Source organism: Sturnus vulgaris, chromosome 5 (assembly GCF_052056855.1).
Source record: "Sturnus vulgaris isolate bStuVul1 chromosome 5, bStuVul1.hap1, whole genome shotgun sequence".
NCBI lineage: Eukaryota > Metazoa > Chordata > Aves > Passeriformes > Sturnidae > Sturnus > Sturnus vulgaris.
Window position 1 is genome coordinate 39,046,014 of NC_142247.1, and position 12,800 is coordinate 39,058,813.

Here is a 12,800-nt window from a genome sequence, read left to right on the forward strand (position 1 = left end):
TGAAAAGTCAATTAGTTTAAATATGACCATAGAAAAAGCTCATTTTCGAGGTTCCAGTATATTGTATTTGTAATGCCTTTCATGTAGTAGACTTCATGCTTCTTTAACTAACTACATTGTACATTGCAGGCTTCTTTAACTTGATTTCAAGCATAACATTTATCTTGAAAATGTGTGTTTTATCATCTTCAGTGGATAATCAAGAAGCACATAAAGTTCATTTATCAAGACTGAAGTTCTATATGTAATAATTTCTAATTTGATTCTTTTCTCTAGCCACATATATACATATATTTAAGGTTTAGAATATCATGGATCTTATTGGACAATGAGTATAAAAATAATGTACTGAAAATAGAAGCGTACATTACTGAATATATTTAATGTTTGACTTCTTAAATATGTTAATCATATTCATCAAGAAAAAACTTATTCTTGGTCATTCTGACTGTCCATACAATATGTGCTTGCTCTGTGATACATTGCTAATCCTATTCTTCTCTCATGAAATAAGAGTTCATAGTTAAATGTGCAGTTCTTAGAAGACATTGGATAAATTTGAATATACTCTTAATTATGTGAATATTCAACATTAAAGATGTGGCACTTGAATTTCTTTACATGTTGCAGGGAGCTGGAAACTAAAGGTAAGGGAGGCAAAGAGGGAAGAGCAGCACAGAATTCCAGTAGTGGATGTGGAGGTTGGAGAGAGAAAGAGGAAGTGAGCAGTAATGCCACTTGGAGTACCGAGCAAGTGAAAGATAAACTATGGAAGGTTGTTTGTATCATACACGTTAAATTCATTCTCCTATGACTCCTTAGCAGCCTGAAAAAGCACTTGCAAGGTTTCAGCAATATGTTTAGATACTTCTGCTGACACCTCATGGAAAATATTGTTGTTACACTACTTTTTATTTTTCATTTGCTGTCTTTTTCTGTGATAGTGTTCTGTGGCTGGCTCTGAAGCCTCATTAGCTTTGGCTGCCACCTTGTTGTTGTCAAAAAAGGACAACACCTTGCATTCCAGGAGAGAGAGATCTTTTGTCTCCCTTAGGAACTGTTGTAGGTATGAGCCAGATGTAGGAAAACTTGATTTTTTTGTTTATATCATACTTGCCCTTTTCAAATCACCTTGAATTCTTAGAAAAGACTAAGAAAGGAAGCACAGTTAAAACAACAGCAAAGATGCTTCAGACTATTGTCTGTTCTATTAGCTTGTTCCTTCTTCATATTCCTGTACAGTTTCTTTCAAGTCAGGAGATTTTACACACTTTAGTTCCCACAAATTGTTGTGTCCTTCTGCTAAAACTGTTTATCAGATATTTCGTAATATTTTTCAGGAAAAAAAATCTTCCCATTTTTGTGGCAATCTGAAAAGGAACTCAAAATGTACTTTGAGTGTCTTGCATGAAAAATGCATAGGGACAGACTGTAGCATTTGTATTTGCTACTCAACCCCCCACCTCCAAAAACCTACTTTTTCTGCTTCAGCTCATGACGGTTCTTAAGTACAGAATCTTCTTGCATCTTATTCTCAGCTTGTGTCTAAAAAGGATCAAATGAAGGCAAATGACTGTCACTTCTTTATAAAGCCCGAAAAGGAGCAGGGGTCAGATGTTCATCCCCTTTCCTCTTCTCCGTGGTGCAGGAATGGAAGGAAAGACATACTCTCATGGATAATTTAGTATCCTCTGCCGAACTGGAATGTGTTTTCTGTATGAATTTCCAATCTAACAGTAGCAGGTAGTGGATGCAATTCCCATTCACCACTGGTCTTTGCAGCTGGTGTGAGGTATCATGTTACTGGAAAGCACCTGGTTGCCTGATGTGAGAGATCAGTATTGCAAAGGCCAAATTGTACAACCTTTTCTGCATTTAGTAACACTGTTATTTCTTACATTGAGTTTCTGGTATTTGTGGAATGTCATTATTACATAAACCAGGCTTCAGTAATATCTGGAGGAGAGCTGGCTGTAAAATCTATCTTTTGAATAATATTTTTTTCTTACAATTACTTTGTTTTAAAATGCAAAAAGCAACCGAAAACTAATATTCCTGCATAGACATCACACTTCATTACATCAATTTTATGAGGAAAATAGCACATTGCTATTTTTGTATCTGTAGAACCAGAGATCTGATTTGGAAAAGGATTTTCAGTCAATCTTGCATGTCCCAGATGAGCATGCTAATTGCTTGGCTTCTCCAACTTCCCTGTAGCAACTATTCAACTTTGTATATGATCTGAAAATATTCATGGTGCCATGGGGAAAGTGGAAGTGGCTCTAAAGCCTTCTGAGTAGTGCCTAATTTTCTTAAGTGTGATTTATATTCATGTCCTCTTACCAAATCCTGCAGAGGAGAGATTTAAGCCTGTATCTCATGATATATATGAATGTTCTCCCCAGTGAGTTACCTGATAAAAAGCATATTTAAGTATCGATGGAATGGACTACAGATTTCTTTTTCTTCACATTCCTATGAAAAGAAAGACTGAATTACTTACTATTAAGGGGATTCAAGATATTCTGTTTTGCTCTGCTTTTCCTTTTAGGCTCCTAACAGTCTCAAGTGTAAGCTTTTCTATAAATGCCAATCAGGATTTCCTTATAACAAGTCTTGAAAAGTTGCATGTGCCTGATGCAATAATTCTTGGGAGCTGAGAAAGGGATACATGTGCTTTTCAGTTGTGACAGCAAAGGAGATAAAAATCCATTCATATCCTGTAGAGATTAAATTACTGATGTAAGAAATTATGAACACATCTACCTGCTCTGTAGCTTTGAACTCATGTAGAGTCCATGAGAATAACTAATGTAGTGGGAAAGTCTTTTCCTGTGCCATTATCTTGGAATGGTCTTATGAACTAGACAGGAGTGATGTAACCTAACTGCTTTTTTACTGAATGCAGTGTGGTATATTCTGTGGTAGCAATGCCAAACTTACTTTGCAACTCCACTGGAAACACTGTTAATTATATATTAACTTTAATTGATGTGAGTGCTTGAAATGAGAATGCCCTGATTGAAGCATGGAGGACTTGAAACCCATGTGTTGATAGATCTTTACTAACAATACTATCATGAGGAAAGAAAATCTGTCATTTTAAGGAGGAAAGTTACTCTTCAGATCATACAGTACGTTAGGCTGGGAGAGTCCTCAGGAAGTTATGTGGTCCAACATGAGCAGAAAGAGGAACCTACCTCTAAGTGAGATCCAACTTCTTTGAAGTTCAGTGAGGTTGCTCATTCAAATAATTTTAATTTTAACTCAACCAATCTAAATTAAGTTTAATAGAATATCCTTCTGTTTAGGGAACTATTTTTACCTCATGTGGGACTTTTTTCTACAGTATGCCTGTCAGTTGCCACTAAGTCTCAGTCTGGCTCAGTGGTCATATAAGGCTTGGTCAGAAAAGACGTGATGTAGACCAGCCCACTGCATGAACTCATCTGACAAGATATAAGTTCTGGGACAAGTATGACAATGGAGACAGTTGGTTAGAAAAAGTGATACGTGCTTTGGGGCTTTCTTGTGCCTATTTACCTGCATTCAGCAGTCCCTTGGGACTCTGATGATACCATTTCTCCATGGTTACTGTCAGTGTGTTGATTTCCTATTTAACGAAAAGTAAGCTTTGGCTTACAAATTCCTTGATGTGGAGCAGGAAGCCTGTTAGAGTCATTATTTACCTTGCAGGGGAGAAATTGCAGAGGCCCCTTAATCAAGGAGCATCATTTTTTCACACTTGTGAAGTGAAAAGCTACAAGAGATCAAATGCAGCAGGGAATTGGTAGCTCAATATAAATTTACAATATTTCTAGGAATAGAGCTCTGGTAACTTTAAGTATTTTCTAGATACCAGAAGTAATGTGACTGTGTTTGCATGACTACCCAGCAGTTCACAGCATTACCACACTCTGAGTTCTTGCAATGAGAGCTTTTTCCCGTGAATCAAGAAATATCAGAGGGATCAGATGGGAAACTAAATGTGCATTCCCTGCTAGAAATGGCTGTGAGTTTTAACCAAAAAGAAAGCATAGTAAAAAATTTATAGTGAAAAATTGACTGGAGCAATGACTGGGGAACAATGAGGAGGAATGATAGCAGGAGCTTCACAGAGAAGGTAAAACAGAATGAAGTACATAACTTTTAGGTAAGTCCTGGGCATATAATTAATCACAGAAAATATTTCTCATGTTTGTATTTTATCAACAAGGTTCTCAGGTGTTAGCATTGTTTTGAAATGTCTTTTTTATCTTCACATCACTAACATTTAAACAGCAAGTGCATTTGCTTAGTTACTCTAGTTCTAGGACAATTAATAAATCTGTCATTTTAACATTGTTTTGTGACAAGGAGCATATGTGTATTCCAGTTTGATGTGTTTAAGAACTAGTTGTCACTGAAGGCTGCTGTTTGAAATACATTTCAAATAAGAAGACTGGTTTTATGTGCTTCACTAAGTATACAGTGAATCAAGGCATTTTTTGTTCTCAAAAAATGCTAAAGCCAAAAGATTACACGTATAAAGAATTTTGCACATAAAGTGTTGTTCCAAGATCATTTGGCCTTGAAGAGATAAGGGTGTAGTAGAGTTAAATTCATGTTGTTCTCTTCAGTATTGCTAAAATATTTGTTTTAGAGAAGAATGAAAAATATACCATTGGGTACTGTCAGGGAAATCTTTTATTCAGTAGAAATTATGATATGTTGTTCAAGTCAGTAGTGCAATAATAGAATCCTAGAATCATTTAAGCTGGAAAAGAGCTTTAAGATTATGGAGTCCAACCATTAACCCAGTGTTGCCAAGTGGGTCTTTTAAATATCTCCAGGGATAGTGACCCAAGCACTTCTCTGGGCAGCCTTTTCCAATGCAGTTTCCTCTTATTACTTCTAACTTGAGAGTAGGGATGGACCCCCACCTCACTGCAACCTCCTGTCTGGTAGGTATAGAGAGCTCCCCTCAGCTTCCTTTCCTCCAGATAAACAACCCCAGCTCCCTCAGCTGCTTCTCATGAAAATTGTGCTCCAGCCCCTTCACCAACTCTGTTGCCCTTCACTGGACATGTTCCAGCACCTCAGTTTCCTTTCTGTAGTCAAGAACCTAGAATTTGAGGTGTAGCCTCACCAATGCCAAGGACAGGGGAGCAGTCACTGCCCAGCTCCTGCTGGACACACTATTGCTGTATGTGATTCAAGTGGCACACTGTTTAAACCCAGAAATTCCTAGCTAAGGCTGCGTAATAAGAATAGCTGGTTCATATTTCTGTCTTGGAGTTGAGTTACGTTTTTCTAAGCCTTTTCCAAAAATTTGTTCTACTTGTTGGATAGTGTTGACTTATTCACAAGTTCTTTACATTTGTTACCTAACTCTTAATGTTGTTGGGGATTTGATTTTTAACAGTTTGTTCAGGTACCTATTAAACATCTGTTTCCTTTGAAATAAGACACATAAGTGGAAGGCAAATAGCTAAATTTCTAATACAATTCGGTTTGCATGAAGAGCTACACTTCACGAAGGAGAAAATAAGTATTTCCTTGGAACCTCTTGTCTGTTATTTGCACAAGAAGCTATATAAACCACTTATAATTGCAGAACTGTGTATTTTGCATACTCCATAATATTCTAGCTAACCATCCAGTTTGTAAAAATGTAATTTTAAAAAGTTTTGTGCAAGATGGTTTACCTTTGCAATATAACATTGTAATGTGCAAATGGGTGCTAACATGCCCAATGACTTGTTAATAGAAAAGGGCAGCAGCAGGCTTGCTAAGGCAAGAACTGGAGACATTATTTCTGAAATCTTTATTGTCTTTATATGGTAGTTAGACTAGATGCTTTTAATAGTAGTTTAGCCCTTTGGTGCTTTATCCTTCATCCTGTGGTAAGTCTGGTGAGAAATAACTGAGGTTCCATCATCTATCCTGTAAAGAAATTCCAAGCCAGTTTTCCTATGACAGTTAAATGTCATTTGCATTTAAGTGTTTCTCTTCCGTTTGAAGACAAAAAGCATCCCTACCTTATACACTTACAGGCATTTCTGACAAAAGTCTGGGGTACAAGAGCTCCAAGAAAGCTGTCAAAATGTCACAATGGCATTCATGCATTCTTTTTTTACTGAGCTAAACCCTAGAATTTAAAGCTGAGGAAAAGAGGAGTTCAGAGTTTCCTTTGATAATTCAAATTAATCAGAATGAAGTCTTCAAAAAGGCCATCAAGGAGTGGATCTACCTCTCCTTTTTTTACCTGGATTCCCAGACTGTAATTTGTGTGATTTTTTTACACAAAGTTTTCTGTGGCCAAGATTTATACAGCTGTTTGTCCCAGATCACAATAAATCCATAAACCATTCATTTGTGCAAATCTACTGGTTTTACCTTTATCTTTTTACCTTTGCACTTAAAACACTATTGGAAATGGGAACCACCTGTAAGCCTTCAGAATGCTTTTAAAACCTTTAGGCAGCTTTATTTGGACAGATGCCTTATTTTATTACCTTTTTAAAAATACAAACAGTGCTGAATAACACTCTGTCTGAGGTTTGTTGGTTGGTTTTTTTTTTTTTCTTCTCTCAGTTTCCTGAGCAGCTGCTAGGCATTTTCTTCTTAATATGATCTAGGATTCTCTGCTGCCAGTAAATAGAAGCTGAATGTAAATTCTTTCCCCTCCCCCCAGAAGCTCAAATGCAAATAAAGGGTCTATAAGCATAATTAACAGATGCCTTATGTCATAACTAAGTGCAGAAATCAATAATGCAGTACAAAAACTGTTTGAAGGAAAAATGACAAATCTAACAAAAATCTGGGATGCTTATTCAGCAGCTTGACAATTTTCTGCATTCTCTTTCATCTGAATGATAAAAATAATCTGTCTTGCATTGAAATTTAGTATAAGTTAATAGTAAGAAATTTCATGTGCTTGCAAAATAAATAAAAGCATATATATTGTAGTAGTGGTTTCAATACTAGGATAAATAAAGAATAATAGCTAACACAAGAGGTTTTAATTACCACGGGGGCAGTAATTGATTTTTTTTTTCTGAGGGGACAAAGCTAGACTACGTACCTTATTAAAGAAAATGTGCCAGTCCTTCAGAGACTAGATAATCATTTGCATTGTTATGTTTTAGCTCCTAATGTTCCAGAAATGGAAAATGTATAGTTATGAAGCTTTTGATGGCTTCCAGGTGTTGCAGATGGTGTATGGTCCAATCAACCAGTCAAATGCAGTATATGGTGGCATGTTACAAATCTCTATTTTGCTTTGTCTGTGAACAGCTGTCCCATCACAAAATGTTCTGTTTTTTTTTCCTAAAGTTAATAATTTTGCTGTGTGCAGTCCCCCTGCTGTTGGCAGGGAATGCAACCCACTAGATCAGGTTGCCCAGAGCCCAATCTAACCTGGCCTAAAACACTTCCAGGAATGGGACATCCACAAATTCTCTAGGCATCTTTTTTCAGTGACTTACCACCCTCATCAAAAGGAATGTCATCCTAACATTTGGTCTAAATATTCTCTGTTTTAGTTTAAGGGTGATGTGTTTCAACTTGTGAGTTCCTCTTCAATCTACTGTGTTTTGCAATGTGCCTGAGGGAGTCCCTCTTAAGCTGAGTCTGCACACTTCTAAAAGTCTGAATGTAATGTGTCAGTATGTTTGAAATTATGTTAGTTAACACTTACTGATATTCCTGTAGCTCAATTTATAATAAGCTTACAAACTGTTGGCCCTTGTAAAATGTGAATTATTCCATCTTTTTAAAGTACCTCTTCCCCATGATTTTTATTATATTTGCATAGTTCATCAGTCATGATGAGTGTATACTTTCTTTAGCAAATGTATTGCATTTTTATAAACCCATGAATATGGTATTGCTGTGGCTTGCAACTGGCCACAGGCTTTGTGTTTAGCTGACAACAAGGCCCTCTTTATTTATCTGGCTTTGGCTGGCTGGACTCGTCTTACCCTGTTCTGACTTGCAAATGACAAGTTTAATGACAAAATAATAAATTTTATCTGCCTTATTATAGCTCTTACTTAGCTTTGTGCAGTTGTGTAGTGTAACCCACCCTGGTATATATGCTTTGTATTTAACAAAAAGCTATAACATGTAGTTACTCAGTGTAGGGTTAACTATCTATAACCCTAGACTAAAATGGAACAACAAGAGTTAAGACGTGTGACCATAACTGGCATACTGACATAGGATGATACTAAAGGCCTGTGAACAGCTCACCAGTAGCCAATTATTGGTCATCAAGTAGACAGAATGAAACCAGTTCTTGGGAAACCCTTTCATATAGAGTATGTTCCTTTTACATTTCAACATCCTGAATGTAATAAATCATTGGGAATTCAGGCAAGCTGTTCTGTAACGTGGATATCACACCTCAGTTAGAGTATATCTCTTATGATTTTATATCCTTAATGGAGGGTAGCCTGGGTGCCTTGAAAAATTAGTGAAACTTTGACAGAGCAATCTGATTGCTTACCTGGGAATTGTGTTCTTTTCACTGATTATGTAAAGGCCATGTTCTCCCAGCTTCAGCGTTTTTACCGGATTTATCAGTTCTACTTCCCTTCTTGTCAATTCCCTTTTGTTTGGCAACTGGGTCTTCAGTTGCAAAACTGTTAACTTGTGGGCTTGATTTTTGGGGGTCCATCAAATTTCCTTCCCTGTGTATCCTTGCTTTGTTTGCTTTCTGGTTGACTTCCACTCTTTCCTAATTACTGGTGTCTTTACACCATATAGCATTTTTAAGTAACTTTGCTATCTGTTATCCAGTATTCTTCATTTTTCTGAAAAGTTGGGGAATACATGCCTTTTATATTCCAAATATGTACTTAAAACTATAGGTAAAATGACTAATCTGTGTTTCAAGTGTGTTCACTGAGACTTTTTTTAATGCTTTTGGATGTATAAAGATGACTTTGTTTTCTAACAATGAATGCCGTGAAATACAGAGCTCCACATCTTTCTTGCCTTGCATGAGCAAGTACTTCAAATCCGTGACAGATAGCTTTTTGCTCAAGTTAAAACTGTTTAGCCATTGATGAGGTTTTTTTGACATCTGATTTTAGAGTTAAATAAAATTCTTCAAGGAAATCTGTGAAATTTGTACTGAAAGAAAATTGGATTTGGGGTCTTCAACCTTTGTTTAGAAAACACGATAAATTTACACCAGGTGGTATATAATATCTGATTAATGGTATTGTGGTAGATGTGATCTGTAACAATAGCAAATGGAATTTTCTCGTTTCCAAGGAAACAGTGCAATAGGGGCATATGAGGGCATGATTATACATGTGTATGTATAAAAATTTCTTAAAATATAAAAGCAGCAAGATTGGAGGTGGGATAAATATCCATATTTATAAGGGAACTATACCCAGCTTAACTCTTCCCATACAGCAATGAAAACCTTTCACCTGCTCTAAGAGAGCCTGAATTTTGCCTGTATGACTTTGTACCAAGCTTCTGTACCATCCGCTAGCCACAGTGTGGTTTGTTTTCTCACCTGCCCAAATAATAATTGTCACTACTTCCTAAAGGTTATTCACTGTATAACCATAGAACGAATTCCCCTTCAAAAATAATTAGTATCCATGGCATTAAATACAGTCCTTAAAATGTAAAAGAATTCACTGAATGTTTTTCCTTGTAAGATTTGTTTATGTACCCAGTTGGAGATGTGTAGGCGAACTGTTTTTCATGAGTAGGAAAGTTTGGTCAGAGTATCACATTCTCTGGAGTTGCCAAAATAAGAAAATGTAAGTGTAGGTAAGAAGAAAAATATAAAAGTTGTCATGGTAATTAGATATCTGATCTGTGGGAGCCTGGACTGGCAGTACATAGTACAGAATTTTGAGCCCTGATTTTAGGAACTTGCCAGACTTCAAGTAAATTTATTCAGTTAAGCAGTAAAATGGTTGTAGGGAAAATTTCTTTCAAAGCAGAAAGGACTGATGACCTTGTTCAGTCTGTGTTGTACATGCTATTTGCTTCAGCTTAATCCCAAATTCGTTATGAGTCTTCTTCTGAGTTGTTTGTTTATCTCCAGTTGTTGAGTGTATAGAAAGAGTCTACTTTTATCTTCCCCTTGATCTGTATGTTGACACATGATATGCTGTAGTAATGCTGAAGGTCATGCAAGATTAATCTTCACAAGCTGTATCATTCTGACACTTGCCTCAGTGATTATATTTGAAATAACCAAAAGGCATGCCTGTTGCTTTTGTTAATCTCAGCTGTAATGAAGTATTCTCTTAGCAATTTATTCGTATACTGCAGATGTAGTAGAAGTTATGCTTCCTTGGTTCTAGAGGAATAAAAATTGGAAAATTATTATATGGCCACCCTTTCATTTTTCATGTTTTCTAGCAAACATAAGAAAGAGTGTGATTAAATGAATGTTGAAAAAAAATGTGGTTTCAGTCATTATGAAATGATTGTTCCTAAGAATACCGATTATGCTACGTTAGCTTACTAGCGTTTTTTTCTTCAGATTTTGTATGGATAAATTGTATAACTTTATATCGGGTGATATTAAGTGATACACTGTGATGAGACTTCTATGTTTCACCCATAGCTTGGGATCATTGTATGTGCACTTTTTCTTGCATGTCAATAAAGGCAGGATTGTGTTGAAAGAAGTGAGAAATTGAAATGGTAGCAAATACTCTGATTGAAATTTCTCCAAACTGACCTCTTTCTAGTTCTCTTTCTAGTTAAAACATTAGTCTGTCCCTACTGAGATAATTTTCATACATGTCATTGGGGTTCAATTACACATCAGTAAGAATTTGCAAATCCTTTTTCATGGGGATTTGTTTTCAAGTCTTTACTGATTTTTGGATGTTGATACCCTTCACAAATACACTTACAAATTGAAGTGGATTGGTTTGTTATTACTAAACTTCCCCTGAAATGTCTGTTCTCAAGAATGCATATATACTTGCAAATATATAATTTTTTTAAGTGCTGATAATAATCTGTTTGAATGTCTCATTTTTCATTGTTTTTCTCTTCATTTTCAGGTCTGGCAGTTTCTCTTCAGTTGCTTCATGGAGACATAGAACAAATTAGGAGGGAGTATACATCCAGATTTACTCATGGAGTATCCATAACGAGGAAACTAGGTTTTTCCAATATTATAATGCCTGGTAAGTTAAAGACAAAACTATCCTAATAAGCAGTAAAAGAAAGAGCTTATGAGAAATTTCTTGATTTTCAGCTGATTTTCAAATTAATACTGTATTCTGAAACTTCTTAAACAGTTCCTGGGACTTCTACGTTACCTTTTCTTTTTTCATAAAGGTAGAAGAAAGCTTTGTCTCAGTGCTCCCATTACATTATATTGTATAGTTCCCATTCCAGTGTCAAAAAGCATGTGGCTATAGGAGCCTTTTTTGAGAGATGGAACCTCACTTTATAGAAATGAATAAGACTGCTGAGCCAGATGCAGGTAAATAGATAACCAGCAGAACATTTTGTTCATAGGAGCTGGTATCTTTCTAAATAAAGACTCACAGAATTTCACTGGTACTGTACAGCTTGTTTTCATGAGATTTGTGTCTCCAATACTGGAAATTATGGGAATGGATAATAATATAGATGTAGAGACTTCATTTTGCTTATATTATATGACAAAATATGCAAGTACTTAAACCAATGCTAAGGAAGGTGGGAAGATTGTGACAGTGTGAATGTGAAGAAGCAAATATAGGAAGAAGATCATAGAACAATTTATAGCTTCTTTCCTGAAATGAAATTTTTAAAAAGTTCAGTGGGTTGCTGGAAATTAGGAAGCAAATGTCTCTTTAAAGGAAAAGCATACTTTCAAGCAGATCAGTTTGGCATGATTATGGTGTTATGTTGTTGCTGAGAAATGTTGCAGGGAGGAGCTCACATCTTAGTTTCCACTGAGTCCACGCATACATTCTTGACTTTCTCAAATGTAAATCATCCTCATGACTTTCAGATTTTTAGTAGAGACTATCTTCATATAAAGATCTGTCTTTGCATTCCTGTGAACCTAAATCAGAAGTAAACTAAGGTTCTGAGGCAAGAATAAATAAACTTTCATACTTCACTAATTGAGGAGGTCCTAAATAGGCGTTTGAAACTCAGTAATGAGGCTCAGCTTTAGCTGCGGGCATGTATTTCTCTTGAACTTCTGCCTGAAACTTGACAACTGAGAATTCACTCTTGTGTGCATACTGCCAATTAAACATCTGTCCTTCTGCATCCTTGATCAGCACTACTGGTCACTTAAAACATGTACATAACACAAGTCAATAAAACAGTTTCAGCACTACAATGAAAATGGTATGACTGCAGTATTTAAAATAGTAAAATGCATAAGTCAGGTGCCATTTAATTTGAAGTTATTTTATATTTATACCCCTAGTGGAAGCAATTCAATTGAAATTTTATGGCTTATTAGCTAGGCTTTATTTGTTGTCTTATTGTTGGATTTGAAATTTGAATCAAATGGGTGTTGTAGATAGTCTGGCACATAGCAGTGGAAACAATTTTACTGAGCATACAGTAACTCCCATTAGGAATCATTTCTCCAGTTATCTATGATTTAGTGACCTGCTGCTCTGTGTTATCAAATTGCTAAGTTCTATAAATAGATCTCTTATCCCCTCATTTTCCAGTTGAGATATAATGTGATGTACTAAACTGCAAAAAACATGTTATAGCAGAGTATAGTGTAATCAGCTGCTGAAGGAGTTTCATGACTCAGTTTCAAAGTATTATGCAGGTTCACTTTGTCAATGTTTTAGTTAAAA

The 12,800-nt window shown here is 35.9% G+C and overlaps 1 protein-coding gene across 4 annotated transcripts in view; it reads left to right on the forward strand.

Annotated features, from left to right (window-relative positions):
* Window positions 1-12,800, forward strand: part of DOCK4 (dedicator of cytokinesis 4) — a 224,168-nt gene that overhangs the window by 117,334 nt on the left and 94,034 nt on the right. For all 4 annotated transcript variants that reach the window (XM_088165485.1, XM_088165487.1, XM_014871177.2 and 1 more), the window contains exon 13: window positions 11,040-11,165. In XM_088165485.1, the coding sequence (XP_088021611.1) occupies window positions 11,040-11,165 (126 nt within the window). The remainder of the gene's footprint in view (window positions 1-11,039; window positions 11,166-12,800) is intronic.